We start from the raw sequence: 20,629 nt of genomic DNA on the forward strand, positions 1-20,629 counted from the left end.
CTCTGATCATCAGACATCTTCAGATCAGTCCTGCACAATTTCTCTGCTGTTTCATCCTTTTCTCTTAGATGACCATGATTTCTATTTCCAGCATATGTTTATGCACAGGTATAAGGCTGGCTTAAGTATTGCATACACTGGGAAAGCAACCAAAGATGAGTCAGTAATGGAAACTATTTAATATTGGGAAAACAGATTGCAGAAGCATTTCAGAAAGTAAGGCTGAGACTCATGACAGTTCCTGAAACAACAGCAAGACAACTTTAAGCCATCTATACTAATATTTAAGCATGTCAAACCAATTCAAGAAAGCAGTTTCTTAAAATGAACTTCTTCAATAATCACATCACCATAGATGAGACTGCACACTTCTGTTAGTGGCCATACTGTATTGTAGATTGACTGCTTCTGTAAATCAGCTTTTTGGTTCCATTACAGATTTTACTGTCTCTCTTGGAGTGTTTTCCACTTCAAAACACCCCTTGGAGGGCTTTAAGTGCTTCTCCATGCCCAACAGATTTTGCACACCTATCTTTCTCTGCATTTTATCTACTTTCTGCATTTTATGTGGTTTTCAAGGTGGAGACCATGTCTGAGGCAAACACATAGTTCTGGTCTTATCCATCTAAAAGAGAATCCAAAATGAACTTTTATCCTTTTGCTGCTACTCAAGGTAGCTTGCAGTGAATCTGGTGGTGAGCTTTGTCTGACAACCACGTTGTGCTTTGTGCTTGGGATGCTGCTGGTTGTAGTCACTAGAGAGCAGTGGCTGTGCACAGAGTGGGATTTGGCTCTGCACTTTCATAGGCTGGCTGGTGTTAGGCATCCAGGTTTCACTGGAAACTGAAGTGCTTTGGAAATTTTGTGGCTGATGTATTAAGTCAATTCTTTTCCTTTCTGTCTGCAGACCAGCCAATTCAATATGCCCATTCCACTTTTGAAGATGGAGTTGCAAAACTGACTGTCCAAGATGCCCTACCAGAAGATGATGGAATCTATACCTGTCTGGCTGAAAACAACACAGGACAGGCATCTTGCAGTGCTCAGGTCACAGTCAAAGGTGAATATCTCAGACTATTGTAATTACTACAATCATAGAATCTTTTTTAACAAAAATAGCTTTGGATCCTTAACAAAGGTGATGGTAAGTGGATTCCATGTTTTTCCAAGCTTTTTTCAGCTGGGTACCTCTTCTCCCCCTTAGAGGTGTGTGCAACTTCAGTGCTTAAGGACTGTGTAGTGTAAAGTAATAAGCACATTTCAGAAAAAGGTATTAGTGCTTTGAGCTTCCCAAGGGTTTAGTGTGCAGAGCAGTGAGGCTGTTCTGGAAAAGATTTACCAGTGTAAGAAAGGACTGGGACATCTGAAAGAGAACAATAACTGCAGTATAATCAATATCACCCATCAGAGAATGTTACAGGGAGGAGGCAGATGCTGCTCCTTTCTCCTGAAAGGCAGAGCAGAGACCAATGCCAGGGATTGCAGTTGTGATAGCAAATGCCAATATTCTTGTTCTGTTACCAGGATTTATCAGATATAATTCTGAACAGGCATCTATCGGCTAACTGATAGATAATTCTAAATAAATGGAATTTTTGCAGTGAAAGTACCAGAAGCAATTGAGGTGACCTGTTGTCTCAGAAACCTGACAGAGTGCTGATTTGGCAGAATTGATTTGTTCATGAAAGCCATAATTCTGTACTATAATGTCAACAAACACATTCTAAAAGACCAGAGTTCAAAATGAAGACAAGAGGTGACACAATTCCATTGATAAATTCAACAGTGAAGTAGTATCCATCATGGTCTTTATTCTTTCAATCTCACCTGGCATCAGTCTATTCAAGTGATTTGTTTCATGGCCTGGAGATTATCCCCTCCTGCCTTTCTCTTCAATCCCTCTCCCTCAGACTCTCCCTCTCTCTACAAGCAAGGCTGTATTTGGTGTTTTTCACCTGCAAATGATTTTTCCCCAAAGTTATAAGAGTTTGTCACTGCCTGTCCAACAGAATGCTGAGTGACAGCTACCAAGGGAAGTATTCCTTTTTTTAAATTACAAAATAATGCCTTCCCTAAATTTGTAAATTCAGTTTTGTGGCAAATGTACCCTGATCCCTGGGATCTCAAGATTTGTCTTTGTTCATCAGTGTTCTGGGGTATTTGTCTACAGCTCTTTAGTGCTAAGCCTGCACCTATTCTGTATGACAAGGTTAAAATAAAAACAATAAATAAAGTCATCTGGTAAGCCTATGAGTTAATTTCTTGATCACCAAAACGGAAATATAATCATCCTCCCTCCACCCTCCCCTCCTGAAAAATGACACAAAGTAAGAAAACTCAATTTAAAATAAACCTGAAATTAATCTATTCTCAAAGTTATAATTTATGATTTCTCTGATGCATTTCATCTGCATTAGCTAAAGGCCAGTGAAGAGTGGCCCACCTCAAGGGGGCTGGTTTTGACCTGAGGCTTTCTGATCCTTGACTGGGACTCAGAAACCAAAGGGATGGTCCCCTCTTACAGAGCATTTCTGAGTTATTTTAGGGCTGACAGTCAATTCTAACGTGGGAGCCTTTCCCTGGGCTTGTGTGCTCTGCTGAGCTATTTCAGGCCATGGAGTCACTGTTGCACTGTGGATTCCTCTTGCACTTTGCACAGTCTGGGGCTGGAAGGCTGCATTGCCACCATCACGGGGAGTTAGTTTCTCTCATCTGCATCCCACTCTATTTTCTAGAAGTCATGGAGTAGGGAGGGGGAAGAGTAAGAGCAGAATTAAGAACATACATGACAGGCTGTCAAACTACATGTTCAATATTTTTACAGTTTTAGCTATCCTGTCTTCTACTACCCTAAAACATCTACCTGTGGCCATGAGGATTACAGTAACTTTCCCCAAAACTCAGACCAGTGTGGATTTTTCTGCCAAAAATAATACCAATTTGAAAATCTAATTTACAAATCTCTTATGTGTTTGTGTATGTTTTTCCATCAGAATCTCTATCAAAAGCTTCTTGGCATTAGAGTTCTCTGAGTCTCTGAATGCTGCTACTAAGGTTTTTCTAAATGCTCGGCCTGTGCAAACAGACTACAACAGAAAATGGTCGTATGTGCAGAAAGGGAGAAAACTTCAAAAATCCTTTCCCAAGCAAACACTGATTTTTGGAATAAAGTCTGTAAAATTGTTCCTGAATTGTAACCCATCCTTACCCAGGTCCTTTTCTTCTCCAAGATGATTTAAGGATGTCAAGTTTGCTGCAGTGCTCAGTTTGTTCATTCATTGTTAGAGAAATATTTTCCTTTTGTATGTGAGAAGGAAGCCATATTTAATCTAAGAAGGAATGGATGTTCTTGGCATGTCATCAGTATCAGACCAGTCTCAGAATCCAGCTTTTCCTTAACTTCCTTCTGTGGTCCTTGGACACATCTCTGTCTAGGTCTACCTTTCACTTCATACTGACATTTTTGGCTCTGCTATTCTACTGCAGCAATATTTTATGATTTTCTGATCACTGGGGAAATGTTACCTGGAGTGAATAGCCTCTCTTAACTGTAAAACTCAATTTTATCTTTCTAAATGAAATTCAGCTCACACATAACTCAGAAAAGTTAGCAGCAAGGACAGTGAGTGTCAAACTCTTCAATTCACATCTGAATTGTAGTACAAGATGATCCTTAAGCTGCTAGTAGGTTACAGGTGTTATCTAACTACACACCATGTTTTCCAATCAAATTCTGTGCATTCTTTGCCTTTTTGATGGTCCTATTACTTCGTTTTTGTGTAAGGAGGTTATTGTAGGAAACATTTTAAAGGTCCTTTCCCCAATAAAGGGTTACTGTTCCAAGTCCAGCTAAATAAAAGAGTGGGATTTTTTTCCAGTAGTTTCAGCATGATTTGCACTGAGGCCTGGATTATTAGCTAAGCTAATTGTGGCATAACTTTCCTTCTAAGTCATCACTCTCAGATTCCTTTATGCTTGTCTTTTTCTTCCTTATTATTAAGCATGATAAATTCTGTCTAGCACTGGGCAACCTCAGTATTACTCCTTTTTTTGTATGGAAAACAGTGAAGGTACCTTGTAGGAGGCTTTTAGCACTGTATCAAAAAAAAAAGTCCCACATTTCATATGGATGGGATTCATATAGAAATGCAATGATCTTAAAAAATTCATATTCATCAGTCTTCTACTTATTTAAAGTGAGAAATTACCATATTCACATCACTTCAGATCTCTCTACTTAAGTAAGTGATCTGAAGGCTGAGAAAATTGAGGTAGATCCATTAGGTAGTCTGTAGAGAAACTAAGTTATTCAAGGTGAAGCTGATTTTGGCCTTGTAAAGGACTAAGTAGATGAGGTGATCCCTGACAGCTGTCTTCCCTCTGTCAGCAGTTTCTCAAAGCTGACACACAGGTAGAGAGGAACTACAGAGACTGAGCAGTGCTTCCTGGAAAAAACAGCTTAAAAAACCAGCTTTTTAAACAACATGTACATAACTGATTTGTTCCTGTTATTGTATGAGCAAGCTATTGTATTTGGTGTTCACATTTTCACATTTCATATTAAAACTTTCTCATTGTTCTATGATATGAAAATAGGTATACAAGCCATTTTTAAATACACCAGGTATCCTACTTAAAAAACAAGCAAACCAACCAGCTCTTAACACGAAAATCCAGGGTATATTCAGGTCACCTGAAATATATGGTGATTATACACTGATGGGGATTGCAGATACTCAGGTTTATTTATGAGTTTATCAATCAGGCTATGAATAAATTATGAAGTTATTTATTAATAATTTATTAATAATTTTAATCAGGGTGATTGAATAGTTTAATCAGTTTTTTATGAATAGGGAACTGAGGTGAGGAAAAGTCAATTGACTCTGGATGTGCATGTGTAGTGAGCTGGCGTTACTGTTTTGCTGAGGCTGTGACAATCAGAGTATAAAAGCAAGAGAGATGGAGGTGATAACTGGTATAGTTGGAAGGCAAGGCCAGCTCCCAGGAATGGTGACAGTTCTTCAGGTCTGCCTCATTCCTGAGATAAACTCTCTGATATGTGTTTATCTGACAGTTAACTAATCCCTGACAAGGAGTTATAGGTCAGGACCTGTACAAAAACTGTGTCAAAGGGATATTTAATTAGCTGACATTCACACCAATGCCTGGGTGTGCTACACATGATTATGGACTGCAGGGAGAGTGGGAAGAGTGTGGGCTCTGTTGTGCCAAACCACATCAATCCTGCATGTGGGAAGCTTCTCTTATTGTGCAAACAGACTCTGCGCATCAGAGGGGGAGCTGATTGCCTGGTCCAGCTTTCTCTAGGTATGGTATCAAGCTAGAGCATTGCTGGGACTCCTAGGAGAATGTCCTCTGCCTTGCAGCTGTGCAGTAAATGACAAACAAAATACCTGACCCACTGCACACTCCTTGAGATGTCTGCAGCCTCCCTGCCCCAGGCTGCAGCGCTGGCTCTTGCAAAGATGCAGCACATGAGGTGTGGGCAGTGAGAGCAGCAGGGCAGGCTGGCAGCCACGGGGTTTCTGTGGGCTCTAATGCTCTGCAGCCACACATTCTGCTGATGCTTGTTTTCTGCACACTGCTGGTTTTTTGTTTGTTTGCTTCTTTTTTCATACAGGCCTAATACTCTTTGCAAGCAAACACTATTCAGCAGATAGTGCTGCTCCTGCTTATTAGCTCTTGACCTCATTTCTCTTTCCCTGCCAGCAGTGCATTTGCCTGGACTCACATCTGTTCCCCTTTCTCCCCCACCACTTTCTGTTCATGCTTTTTTCCCCAGTGCAGCCTCCCAGCATAAGTGCTATGTTGGGAAGGCTGTAGCCCTTCCAAGCCGATTACTGTAGTCATTCATTGATCACTGGACGAGCAGATTAGAGCCACCTGAAAGCCTGCCACAGACCCTGCTGCAACCAGTTTATCAGGGCAGCAAAGGGAGATGCTGTCTGAAAAACCAGTTTGTTTTGTTCCTGTCACTCTCCCATCTGGTGTGAGTGGGACCATAAAATATAACCAGGTGGAAGAAAACCTCTCAGGTAGGAATCTTTTCCTTCAGTGATGAGAAATGCTCTCTTCAGGTTGTGGGTTGTTTTCTTTCTGTCTCAGAATGACCCTTCTTAGACATTAATCGTTTAAAGAAGGTTATCACTGCAATAAGCAGCCTCTCTTTGGGAGGCCCCAGCTCTGTTTCTCTGAGATCCATATTTCTGATGAAGGTAAGCAAAGAACACTCTTACTTGCCAACTCTCTGAAATGTTTGTGACAGCTTATCAAAATCACTGCTTATTTGAAAGCATTTTGATTTATTTCAAGCATAACATAAGTGACTAGAGATGACTTTACAAAATATGCCAGTCTGGTCCTATTAAGTGTCCAAAAGGCATTCCAGACCAGTAGCTGGGTGGGACCACTTGTCTGTGTAAGAATTGGTTTCAGAGCACTAAGTGAAAGGGAGAGGGGTTTTGTTACTGTATTGAAAAGTCAGAGGTAAACTGTCATAAGCATCAAAAAAACCCGCTCTGTTGCAAAGCTTTCAAGAGTGCCCCAAAGATCTCAGTCCAGCACTCTGTATGGTTCATCAATAGATATAACCCTTCTAAGTTTGGGGTTATTTTTTTTTTTTTGATTGCTTTCTTGCAGGACCTCAAGACCAATGCGAGCTAGAAACCAAAACTGAAAGGCAAAAGCAAAACATGTATGAAAGCTCTTAATGATAGAACATGTGCCATTAATGTAAAAAATACACTCTAAAGACAGTTTCTTATTATAACTCATTTCCAGAAAAAGGGGAACCAAATTTGGATAAAAATGAGGGATGAGTGCATGCAGAATAAGAAAAATTTAAATGTCAGAAATTGCATTACCATTTCTCATAAATGAAATTAAAAGGTGAGATGCTGACAGAAAAAAATAATTTAAAAGGCAGGAAAGAAAAGAAAAAACTTACCCTTAAATCAACTGTGACACATGATCAAATACTGTGAGCAGTAAATTATTTTGTACTGGAATAACAGAAAACAGATTATTATTATAACAGTAGGGAACAGTCCTCCTTGGTCAAAGGGCAAACTGTCCGTTCTTAGATTGCCAAATTCTATAGTGTTCTAAGTTTCAGCTGAAAACTGGAAGTCATCAAAATACATACAAAACCTGTTCACTGAATATATGTCTGCGTAATTTTGAAAGCAGGGGTGTGATGTTACCACAAAGAATGTTTTCAAGAGCAGCTGATGTGGGTTAGCTAATGGGAACTCCAGCAACCATCAAACTACCTCACAGGATTAGCTCAATTTTTAAAACTCTCCAGAAGTTGCCTAAGGGAAGCATCTATCATTGCTTTGCAGCAGAGGAACAGAACAGAGGGTAGGAACCTTGTACAATAGCTGTGTGCTACTGGAAGTGCTTCTCATTTTAAAGAAGGCTTGACTGTTGGGCCACATACACAGGCTCTGTATTTTTGGTTTTTTTTTCAGGGTAGTGTCTTGGTTCAAAATATTTTCAATATAAATTAATCAACAAGATAAAACTAACCACAAGCAATGCCATACTAGAGCTACCTTATCTTTAGTGGACTTAAATGCCAAACAGGTCTTACTTTAGAATACCTTTCTGATATCAACTTATACCCAAAAATACAATGTTGTTGTGTTTTTTACTTCTTTTCCACTTTATATTAGTCTAACTTCAAATTTGGTTTCTTAGTTCTCAATCTCAGTTTTGTCTTTGAGGGATTCCCTAACAGCATCCTTAGTACAGTATCCTTTTACCCACCCAAGAGAGGAGCTGAACTATTTTAATATTACCATAGGATAACGAATTTTGTTGCCAGTGGGGGATTTGCTAGAGAAGGGAAAGGCTGAAGGGGCTGTAACTCTTTAGATCAGTGACATTTTCAGAAACACATGTGCTTTATGTGATTGCCTGTTCTTACTGTGCTTCCATTGCATTTCAGCTCATGCACTGCCCAGTTTTTTCTCTAATGGAACTGGTATATCTATGCATCACAACTCCCTGCAATTAAATTAAAATCTACCTGGGCAATCACACAAAAATTGGGAGTATACATGTGAAGGTGAAATAGAACTGCCTCAGGAGAATGCATATTTTCACTGTGTAGCTGACCTGGCTTGATCTAGTGTACATGAGACACCTTTCCTGAAGTTCTCCTTGTCGTACTGGTATCTAATGCTGGGGAATTTGTTAGCAGTGGACAGCAGAGCTACCTTATAAATGTATTTGGTAGGTATCCAGGCTCTCAGGCCTTCCATGGAGATGCTGTCTGTGACAGTGACAAAAGAGCAATTACTTGATGTAAGTAACTTTCAAACAGGGTAAGTAACTAATAAGGCAGACAGTTCTGAAGGCAAAAGCAAACACCACTTTGGCTGCAGAAGCTTCCAGTGAGACTGTCAGGGAGGAATTTGGTCTGCTGACTGCAAAGTGGTCTGCTGTGAACCCAGACATCTATTTTGTATCTGACCCCTGCAATCTTCCTGGAGCTTTCTCCTGAGGAGGGGAAGCAGAGAGGAAGGTAGGGAGGTGCAGTTCTCTTCTCTCTGGAATCCAGCAATAGGACTCATGGGATGTTGAAAGCTGTGCCAGAAGTTCTGGCTGGGTATCAGGAATCATCTATTGAGGGAGTGGTCAAACACTGGAATTGGCCTAGAGGGGTGATCAACGCCCCAAGCTTCTCAGGGTTTAAGGGGTATTTTGACAATGTCCCAGGTTTTTGCTTTTGGTCTGCTCTGAACTGGTCAGGCAGCTGGACTAAATAATCCTTGTAATCCCATTCACCTGAGACAGTCTATTCTGTCCTGACTGTTCACCCACATCAGGATTCTCCCTGGTGCAGCCTTTTGATAGTGGGATTTCTGGGGTGCCTCTCAGTTGCACAGCATCACAGATATGCTGAGTTGGAAGGGACCCATCAGGATCATTGAGCCCAGCTCCTAGCCCTGCACAGGACACCCCAAGAATCCCACCACGTGCTGAGAGCCCTGTCCAAATGACTCTTAACTCAGACTTGGTGCTGTGACCAGCTCCCTGGGGAGCCTGTTCCACTGCTCCCCTGGAACAACTCAGTTTGTTGCAAACAAACTGAGTTGGCAAAAGAGGTTAAAATGCTGCCCTGGTGGTATCCAGGAAAGACCCTGGAAAGAAGGAGTATGCATGGTGCTGCAGGATAGGGCTGGAAGCCTAGCCCAGAGTAAAATATAGATTTCCAGACAAGATGAAGTGGAACTTGGTCTCATTTGTATATCCCCAGCCACCCTGTCTGGTACAGGCTTAGGGCATTGTCAGTCTTATGGTAACAGTTTTTCTGTGTCATGCAAGGGCAACATACAGACTATAACTTGTCCCAGCTCTGAATCTTACCTTCCATTTACAAAAAACAGACTATAACTGCAAAATAAAAGATGGGAGGTAAATGTGTAAATAACTTTGCTAGGTCATTGAACACCTAGTTCTCATGACCTAAGTTTGCAAAATGGCATACTAACCTGAGATCTTTAATGGAGCAGAAATGCTCCTAGATGTCTCAGGAACATAAATGTTTGATACATTTTTATGCCCTTATAAATCAAGTTTTGAATTTTTGAAAAACTCGCAGAAAATGTTATGCCTCAGGCCTGAGGCAAAGACACTTTACAGAAATACAAATGTGTGTCTTCATATCAATTTTCTGCCTTATAAAATCTCTGAACTTTACAGTTCAGATAGCATTGTTAGCTTAAGATTTAGTAATGGCTGGATTTATTTACACCAAAAACATTTGAGGATGTGAAAACCTTTTCAAGCTCAAGATCTGTGTGTGAGCCCAAGTCTTGTTTTGAGAGGTTTTAGTGGAATCTGGTGCTTCTGTCTCTGAGCCTGCTCCCACAGAGCTTTTTGAGTTAAGCATTCTCCTCAGCTCGGTTGAGTTATTAGCCTGGGAGCCAGAATGATCTGTAAACACCATAAATGGTAAATGCTGCCGAGGCACCCTTCCGCAGGCCGGAGCAGGCATTAGTTGGCAGTCAACCCCACGATGCTGGCAAACAGACTCCTCCAGTATAATTAAACCTCTTGTAAGACTAAACATTGTGAGTTTTTGCAGTGTTCTGAACACAAGGCAGCAAGCTCTCTATTCTGTGCGTGTCCTTGACTTGTGACCAGTTGTAACCCTGGCCTTGGCCGCTGAGCTGCTGCACTGGAGCTGTGTGTAAGTGCAGTGCTGTAGCTGACCCAGCTTGGGCTGGGGGCTGGAAAGGCCAATCTCCAGAAGTTCCTTCCAAACTCAGTTACTGTGTGACTCTCTGCAGTGCTCAGCATGCTGAAGTCCTGATATTTCAACAGGAGATGTCAGCATTCTGCAGCTCACATGAAAATGCCTTCAGTACATCAAGGCAGGCAAATGAACAAGAAAATTTCCTAGGCTAGATGATGTCTTTGACTACAGCCCAGGGAAAACCCAGGTCTAGTCTCTGGAAATCTTCTTAAAGTTTGCATCCTCATACGGATATTCTTTTTCAGTTTCAGCAGCAAATCTGGGAATGGCACAGTGCAATTATTGATTCTTTTATTCCTTCTCTCAAGGATATAAATTTATCTGTGTTTTTTACCTTAGAATAGAAATAGTTGGTTGCATAATTGCCATTAAATTGGTACAGGTGTAGTGTGCAATTGACTTGTACTAGGTTAACTGTTCAGTTCAGCATCAATTTTCCCCTTTTCTATTAGATATGCACTTCAGCTCAATAACTCACCATTGCTTTTCAATATAAATATGTTCACAAATATGCTCAAACTCTAAGTCCTGATACAGGTCAAGTCGTTACAAAGTTCAAGCTTATTTTTGTTTAGACCCACAGCTAATATTAAGACTCCTCTTGCAATAACTTCCAGTCTGCAGATATGCAGAGATTAAATTTATAAATAAATGTAAGAACTCTTTAAAACCTGAATTGAGAAAATTCAAATAAAAGGAAAGCATTTTTTATCGCCCTAAATTTCTAATAGTGCAGGTTAATAAATAATCCAAATTTGTATATAGTCACTGTAGATAGATTATCTTACTATTGATTTCACAAATACTGGAACACAGAATAAGAGATTAGTAGAAATAGTTTTACATCGAAAGTAGCATATCTTTTCCCACTGCCATCCGAATATGCTGAGAATTTGTAATTTTCTTGAAAAATTGAAAGAGTTTAAATTCTCATTAATCTCTATGCATTTAATGCAGTAAGTGGCTTTTTAAAACATAGATTTGAGTGCTTATTAGAGTGCCTTTCTAATAAAAAATGAACCCTCAGGGGTAAGGGAATGTGATGGGAAAAGCCTATATTCCTTTTGCTTTGTAGAAAATATATATGGGTATAAAAAGTACCATTTACATGCTTTGCTTACTATTTCTGGCCTCTTGGGCTGCTTCCCACCGAGTTGTGCATCTTATTACTTACTGTTTCCCAACATTCATGCAAATTAAAACCTGAGGAAAGGCAAAAAACAGGAAACTTAATAAGTGGGATCATTGTGGTGGACTTTTAAAGTGTAACACCTTATCAAAAGCCTGTTGAAATAACAGAGAGATCACTGTCCACCAGAAAGGCTCCAGCTGGGCTTACACATTGTGCCAAGCTCTGTGCAAAAATTGTTCTCTTTAAGATGCCTGTCAGAAAATCTTGCAATAGCTCTCTTCCATATTATCTTACACAATTTGACCTGCATGAAACCCAACAGCTGCGGTTGTAAAATGGTGGCAGCTTTTGTAAGCTACAATAAAGTAAACTAGATGCGAGGTCTGAAAAGAAGTCATTGAAATGTACCTGTTTTTATCAAGCCCATCTATGGGAGCAGTAGGTAGGGCTGTCTGATGTCCCCATGAACTGCCTTGGCATGATGTGGGGGGAGGAAACTGAGTGCACCAGCAGAAGCTGATTGAGGAAAGGGACAGAGAAAATCAACTGGCAGAGAAATTTTTAGTAACTGTGTGTTGACTCTTATATTCTTTGTTTTCATTCTTAGAGATGAACCTACTCCTACCTGAGAGCAGTAAGAATTAAGAGTGATGAGGGAGCTATTAAATGGCTATAGGCGATTAGAGAGCATTAGCATAATAGACAGAGATCAGATCTCTTTTTTCACATCCAGTTGAATAAGCTTGAGGATGCATAGATACATAATGAAGTCATGCCTTTATGCTAATGTCAAACAAAATTTTCCTTAGGTTCCAGATTTCCTTTCTGGTGCCAGATGTTCGTATTTTTATTGTCCGTAGTTTTGGCAGCAGAAATACCCTGCAGTGTTACAAAAGTGAATGTTGCAGCCAGAAGCAGAGTGACTTGCAGTATTGCTGCTGGGAGCTTTGCCTCTGCCTCCTTCCTTTCCTCCTGCCCTCCTGTTTTGGGCTCTGAAGCCAGCGCTCCCTGAGAGCATATGGATTTTGAACCCCAGCAGAGTGTATGTGGTCAAAGGGACTTTGGAGGAATGAGGGAAAGCAAGCACTAATCCTGGCCAGGACTTTCTGTGCAGTTTGTTATTTGTGTCCTGTTTTCATTTCTGCTTCCCTACTATTTTCCTGGTACAGGTCATGATTTTGTTCCTGATGTATGAAGCGAGCAAGCACCTAGCAGTGGCCAGGGAATGGGAACTTCTGTGGTTGTTGCACTTGAAGCCACCCTTTTGCAAACAGTTTCTAGTTTTTTGTGTATCGTTTTCCTTTCAATATTTTACTATCAAAATAAAGCCACATCTTTTCAAAAGAAGTAAAATCACACAGTATATTTTCAACATAAGTAGGAATAGGAGATATTTGCTTAATCTCAAATGATCAGCATTCCATCTTTTCACTCCAAAATCAATTTTATTGCTCTTGTTCCAAAGAAGACCTGTAAGGCTAAAATTGAAGTAGCCCTTAGGTATATTATATGTAGAGTACTGCTATTACTATGTAAAATTGTGAAATGTTAAAGTATTCATCAGACAAACACTGAGTCACTGCATAGTGCTATCATAAATAAACAACTAAAAGCATGTACAAGCTTTGGAAGAATTTGAAAATAGTTAACATTCAGGCTTTGTAATTTGGCCTCTGCATGATTTTACCAGTACCTTCTGAGAAAATGCAACATTTTAGACTAAATAACAGAATTAAAATGGACTATGTTGTCTTGTGTAAAATATCTGTGAGAAACTAAAGTTGTCAGTAGGTAATTTCATTTTTTTCTAAGTCTAGAAGTCCACAACATCAAATTTTAAGTAAAGGAAGAAAAATTCCATTAAATGAGCCCCTATGGTTTCTTAATGAGATGGCATTTATGGGTTAGAACAAAAGTATTTTTAATTGTTTCTACTACATCAAGAAATATTTGATGATTTTTGTGATGTTCTGATTAAATTGTTGGTATGAAGTGCTACTGAATAACATACACTTCTAAACAACAGTAGCATAAGATTAGAGATCCCCTTTAAAACTATGTCTTTTTAGAGTAGGGGGGAAAGCTTTTGTTTTGAAGAAAGACTGTTCAAGTTGCCATGAAGTCAGATTTATTAGCCATATATTTGCTGTATCCTTGATGACACAGGTTTGGTTGTTTTAGCCATGATAGCTTCTAATTTTTGAGCTCTTAGGTACAACAGATTTTTGTATCTGTTGGTAAAGAAATACCTTTACTTGCTCTGTGCTCCAAAGAACAGCAGCAATATGAAGTGAGATGCTTTTACTCCGGCTTTAGAACAGAAATTGAAAAATCAGGCTGTTCAGGGACTAAAGGACTAATCTTCAAAGACTAAATCAAAGTGTATGTGTGTTTTTATATGGTACATTTACAAGGATAGGAATGTTTTCTGAAAGCTGATTTTCTTTTCTGTCCCAGGACTACGCCTTGAGTTTTCAGTATTTCAGATGTAATGATCCATCTTAATGTTCTTCTGCATGATTACATTAATTCCATCCAATGAAATAGCTCTTCAGTCTCTCCAGTAACTTTTCTTGTACTCAAGCTCTATTCTTCAAAGTTTTTTACTACTCACACCCCCCAGACTTCTATTTGTTTTATACTTTCCATCCTAAGTTTCTGTTTAAGCACAGGTCTTCATCCAGGAGGTCAGCACAAACCTATGTGGTGCTTAAATTTAGTGTAAACACTATTATTTTTTTAAGATTTGTGCAGTGGTGAGGCAGGCTCTGACCCCCTTCGTTTCAATTTGACAGCTTCCCTTTCAAAGAGTGAGCACTGGTCTGTAACAATGGTGAGTTGATTTTCATCCTTTCAGACCCAGAGTTTGCTCTTTTTGGAGTAGATGTCTGCACCCCCAGTAAATCTTGATGTCCAATCTCATACCAGTGAGTCTCCTCACTACCACAGGATACATCTGCCTGAGATAACTTAAAAAATTGAGGCCTACATTTTTTGGGTTTGTGATTCATATATGCAATTACTGTGAATTATTTGCTTGCTTCCATGTAATGTTTATGCAGCTCTGTGCAAGAAGGTGGTTTTATTCCAGTACAGGAATCTTTTCTGTCTGCAGCAAGTGTTTTGGAGGAGTTTGCATTGCTGAAAAATTCCTTATGGGAAATGATTCTGCTCTGATTATTTTGTAGTTGCTCACACATTTCTTTTTAATAAGGTGAGGCTGTTATACTGTATTGTCTTCTTTGATTATAAAAATCTATTTATTTAGACAACATGTAGAAGGCATGTGAGTCCAACAGAGCAAAGAGCCAGTTGTGAGAGGTGTGGAGTGCTGCTCAGACTTAATGCTGTTTGTACCAGGGCTTTGGGAGAATTGCTGCTAGAACCACTATCAGCAAATTTGTTTCTTGGTAACTATCAAATTTCCTGGGAGTTGGTTCTGCTTTTTTTTTTTTTTTTGTTACTCTGAAGACTTGAACTTTTCTGATCAGACGCAAAATAAAAATATTTTCACATGTGGATAGAATGTAGGGTTGAAGTTTTAAAGGCAAGACGTAACAGGTCTGAACACAAGCTAAACCAAACAAAAAATGTATCCAAGGGACTGATAAACATTTATGACTTTTTAAAGTTGGTCATGATCACTGCTTGGGCTTCAGAAGTGTCTTTGCTCAGGATTTTAGTAGGCTTCCTGATCTGCTTTACCATACAGATCATAGTTAAATGGTGTTGTTCCATAGCCTCTGAATGGCTGTGGCTACTAGAAACAACATAGCACAGATAGATTTAAGAGTGAATTATTTAAATCTAAATTCCCTCAGCAGCTGATTGTACAGCCTTAAAATTTTTTTAAAAGCCCTAATCCAACAGTGTGTTTTGTGGTATATATTGATAACCTCAGGTTTCAGTCTTTCCCACTCATCAATCAACTGCCGAAGTCAAGTACAGGGGAGGAGTGTGGTGAACTCAAACCTGTTGGATATTGACCATCTAACAATCTAAGTAGTAATTACTTAGAATTACAAATCCTGTGCTGCAGTGAGCTTATATTTCTAACTCATCAATTACAGCAATGGCAACTCGTAGCACCCCCCAGGGTTTTCAGATTAATTTAGCAGTAATTACAGGCACTGAATGTTTGATTACAAGTTTTTGGGTTGCTTTGCTTTTTTTTTTGTTTTGTTTTCACCTGAGCATGTGTACTTGGGGAAAAATTAGTGTAACTTCTCAGTGATATTCCCTGATATCTGTTAACAATGATTTAAGAGGATTCTCGGAAGGAGGAGAGTTCCATTCCTAATTTTTGTCTTTCTGCTTGGAATACTGGCAAGGCAAAACAGCTATATTAGGTGGTTTCAGTTATTTTTGCCTTCTGAAAGCTAAAGCAAAACCACTGTCTCGACATCATGTTGAGCCTAAGGTCACTTAAAGTTTGTCATGAAAATTCCAGTAAGGGACCCCTTTTGTTCTTTTTTTGACTTTGCAGAAAAGAAGAGCAGCAAGAAGGCAGAGAGTGCACAGGCTTCAAAATTAAACAAGACTTTTGCACCCATCTTCCTTCAAGGCCTGACTGACCTCAAAGTAATGGATGGAAGTCAAGTGATAATGACTGTGGAGGTATCAGGTGTGTAGCTGTAGAAAGGTATTACTTAAAAAATTTAAATCATGCTGCAAAGTTTGTGGTTTTTTCCATATTTGTAGCAGGTGCCTTTGTATTTGGAAATAACATTTCTAGGAATCAGTTTTTTAAAAGCTAGGCTGGTCTGATGTGATCTTCAGCATGGCTGAACCTTGTCCATTGTTAACGTGTTCAGACTGTCGAAGGGTTTCTTGACTGGAATGATAAAATTATACAAGTTTAATATTAGTCCTCTTGTTGAAGTGGACTTTTGTTGTGATCCAAAAAAGATTGAGTTCCTGTCAGCTGGGGTAAGATTAGTGTTGCAGAAAGAGCAGTCCTGGTATGAACTATGGTATCAGAAACTCTTAATAACCATTTTGTGGTGTCTAGAACTCATTCTCCCTCTCTGTATACGTGCTTCCCTTATTCATTTGTATTTTAATCATAATAAGACAGACTATTTCACATTACACAGCATGGACAGAGTTAATAATAGAAACTCCTGAATATTTTGAAGATGAAATTGCAGAATAAGGTGGCAAAAAAAAAAAAACAAACAAACTTGTTCCTTTTCTTAATTGACATATTGGTGGGGTTTTGTGAGTGTCTCAGATTTTTGTTGCTTGCTTTTTTTTAGCTAACCCATCTCCTGAAATTATCTGGCTGCATAATGGGAAAGAAATCCAGGAGACAGAAGATTTCCACTTTGAGAAGAAAGGCAATGAGTACAGTCTGTACATCCAGGAGGTGTTTCCTGAAGACACAGGCAAATACACCTGTGAAGCCTGGAATGAAGTAGGAGAAAGTCAAACACAGGCTACATTGACAGTTCAAGGTATAAAGTTCCTCTTCACCTTATAAAATGGTGAAAGAAAATTATTATTCTAATGTGCTGGAGGAATGTCTCTTTGAAATACATGAGTGTTTATAAGGTTTGTTGTGAAGGATGCTCAGGTTCTCAGTCTCTGCATCTGAATTAAAAAGGATATTGAGCAGAAGCAGCTTTAAAAAAAAATCTTTTCACTCTGGAACATTATGTTACTATTTCAAAAATGCATTCCTGAGTCCTATTTCTAGGGGCAGTGCAAAACTTCTGCTAAATACAGCTTTAAATTATAACTATAAGACTTACTTAACTATGATTAAAATAAACCTTTTAATATGTTTTTATTTTTCTAATTGATGTCCTTATTATTTGAAAAGGCTTTTTAGGAGCTAGGTATCCTGGCTTTAATGTTAGCATTTTAGTGGTAGAAGGTAAGGAAAACATGATTTCTGCAATCTGAGAAATAGCTGCAAATAATTTAGCTTTAAATCTTCTCATATGATATTAACCCCACAGCAAAAACTCAAGTACCTACAAATTTCCTGTGACTGGGCACACAATATCTTTGTGACAGGGACTTCCTCTAGTATAACTGCATATTGACATTTCCTCATAGCCACTACTGAGAACTAGTGGAAATCACTGAGAGACTTTTATTAGTTTTAATGTAGACTACCTTATCTGCAGTGTTTGAGAGAGCTGTTTAGTCTGTTGTGACTGTGGCTCTGAATTCAGACTTTCCTCTCTCTTCCAGTCCCCCCTGAGATCCAGCCTTTGGGTCAGTCTTCTATATTAAATGCAATTTTATGCAATTGTTAATGATGATTTATTGCATGAGCTCTCAACTGCACAGCAGTCATAGTACTGTTACTTGCCCTTAAATCTATTCTCTAAGGACAAATCTCCAGGATTCCTTTTAGGGCAGCTTTAAAGTCCCTTTGTTTTGCTCTTAATATAAGCTTGGATCGAGCCAGTAAAGTGCCAAGTAAATGATTAATTTTAGCACGAGCACAAGTTACTTCCAAAATTAAAGTCTGACTTATTTTCAGATTAAAAACTTATACCATGCATGTTCAAAATAACTTTCCTTGCCTGTGATTGCTTTCCCTGAAATTAGTTAGCTTAGTGGTGACATTCAAGCTTGACATTTTCTTCTGATTTGTAAACTGTGTTTGTAAACTACAGAACCTCAGGATGGTATTCAGCCCTGGTTCATTAGCAAACCGAGATCAGTGACAGCAGCTCCTGGGCAAAATGTCCTGATATCCTGTGCCATTGCTGGAGATCCTTTCCCCACTGTTCACTGGTTTAAAGATGGGAAGGAAATAATGCCAGGAACAGCGTGTGAAATCCTGCAAAATGAAGACATCTTCACACTGGTCTTGAGGAATGTGCAGTCTCGTCATACAGGGCAGTATGAAATTCAGCTCAGGTATGTTGGCTGTGAAAAAGAAGGTTGTTCCCTTTGACCAATTAGTTATATTTACCCCCAAGTTAAAATTCTCACTTGAAGAAGACAGGAGTTCCATCCTATTCAAGTGGAGCATTAGGGTACTAAAGGAATATAATATTTCTGAGGGATAAAAAAGTACTAATCAAGCTCCAAGAGAAGACAGGAAACACAAGAAGAGTCAGGAAAAAAAGGAATGGTTTCTTTTTGTCATCCTGTAAAACAAAGCTTTGTGGCAGCAATGTGGGAAGCAATTTCTAGCAAGGAAAACCACAATCATTGTCCTGAGTTTTGGAGCTATTTATCATGTTTGGCATTGCTCTAGGTATTTGTAAGGATGCCTCTTTTCATGGGAACAAACTGCCTAGGGAGGGCAGTTATACAAGATCCATACCTTTAAGGGGAAAAAGTGTTTCCTGGCCATGTTTGAAATGTCTGAATCTTGTAAGCAAGTTGTAGTCTCCTTTTGCTGACTCATCTTTGGAATGAGGCACCTTGATGCTTTGAACACCTTGTCATTCCTACAAAATCTGGAAGAGTTGTTTAAAATTTAATTTTATTTTATTCTCTTAGAATAACTATAACTGTGCTTTAAATGAAGAGTTAGATTTGCTTGTAGAAAGTGCCATACCATTTTCCACCTTCAATGGTGAAGACTGCATATTTTATATATGGTTGTAGAAAACATAGTGTAAAACCTTAAAGTGATGTTATCATTCCATGCTATTTACTATGCATAGACTTACTTGGCTAGTGTTTGGGCCTTTCTTTATTAAAATTACTTCATCATCATCATGGACATTTGAGTCCATTACACTGGAAGACAATTATTTGGTTTGTTCCACACAATCACTTTTTAGTCCAAGTGTACTAGTCTGAATTGTCCTTTGCCTAATTGCAAATAAATTACTCATATCTTTTTAATACAAGGAGGCAGGGAATTTCTTAATAAATTCAACCTGGTTAGCTTGTAAACAATGAGTTTAATTTTTTATAGTTAGTTTTTTTTCCAGCCAGTGTGGCCCAAATGATGGATATGTCGATGTCTCCTAGCTCGAAAGTATGTTTTCATGGACTATCACAGGCAGACACAAACTCGCTTAAGTATATTTTAGTATTTAAAGTCAAATGAGGTACTCACTTTCTGATAAACTCAGTATCTCTGAAGGATTAGAAATGCTAGTTCAATTTAATTTATATCACCAATCTTGACAGGAGAGAGCAGAAACTGAGAATTGCTACCCGCTGCTGGTACATTTCCATGGTTCAGTGTGTGTGCCCTGGGCATGGGCATCTTCTCTTATGATATGCTGGTGGTTTCACTTGAACTGAAAAGAGAATGAGATATTTCAGCAAAAGTTCAGGGATGGAAGAATGAAAGAGGACAAAGGAGAGCCAAGAGAGTTTTGTTGGGACTGATGTTGGAACTCAACAGTATTGATCAGGTGTAGTTGGTGTTCACTCAGGCCAAATCTATCACTACAGCCCTTTTTTTCAAAGTGGAAGTCTGATAATACCATAACTCTAGAACGTACATTTAGAAAATAAATTATTTCAGACAATTAGTAGATGAGAGGAATTTTTGGGGGGAAGAAGAAAAAGTAAAGTTGTAGCTATAAAACAAGAAAGCAGATTACATGCTAGTTGCAGCTATTCCCTAATCCTTTCACTGGAGAAATAACTGAGGATCCCACAAAGATCAGTGCATACATGCTGGCTTTTTCTAATCCATAATGAGTAATGCTGTGCTGCAGTTAGAGCCAAGGGAATGCTGATACCTCATTTTACCCTGCTCTCACCTGTAAAATTCCAGTTAATGTTCAGAGAACAGAAAGCCATATGTTTTTAGGCAGTGGTTGTGTACTATGAGTAACAGAGAGGTAACAGCCTCGGGCATATCCAAGGAGCCAAAAGTCAGCTGTGTAACTTCAAGTTTGCAATACAGTTGCAGTAGTCTTCAGCACTAAATAGTCGTGACTAAATAGCTGTTGAACTGGCTGCATTTTTCTTGAATACTTGATTAAGAATTGTTTATATATTCAGAAACTGTATTAACATTACCTGAGAGGAAGAGAGCTGCATTTTGTGTCTTTCTCTCAAAAACTCCTACAAAGTCCATTAAAAAATGTGGAAAAACTGAGAAAACATAAGTCAATTCAGTAAAGAGTTTACCAAGTTGACAGTAGGCTATTTTTAAACATAATCATTTTCATTTCAAATAAAACGTGCAGTTCATTTTCACATGTTAATTTCAGAAGCAGGTTGCATAGCTGCTCAGAGGGAGTCACTCCTTCTCCAACTCTCTTAAT

The 20,629-nt window shown here is 38.9% G+C and overlaps 1 protein-coding gene across 3 annotated transcripts in view; it reads left to right on the forward strand.

Moving 5' to 3' along the window:
* Positions 1-20,629, forward strand: part of MYLK (myosin light chain kinase) — a 197,767-nt gene that overhangs the window by 98,484 nt on the left and 78,654 nt on the right. For all 3 annotated transcript variants that reach the window (XM_012574779.5, NM_001243832.2, XM_072931587.1), the window contains 4 exon segments: positions 908-1,060; positions 15,910-16,047; positions 16,682-16,879; positions 18,056-18,302. In XM_012574779.5, coding sequence (XP_012430233.5) covers positions 908-1,060; positions 15,910-16,047; positions 16,682-16,879; positions 18,056-18,302 — 736 coding nt within the window.

The sequence above is a fragment of the Taeniopygia guttata genome, chromosome 7, assembly GCF_048771995.1.
Source record: "Taeniopygia guttata chromosome 7, bTaeGut7.mat, whole genome shotgun sequence".
NCBI lineage: Eukaryota > Metazoa > Chordata > Aves > Passeriformes > Estrildidae > Taeniopygia > Taeniopygia guttata.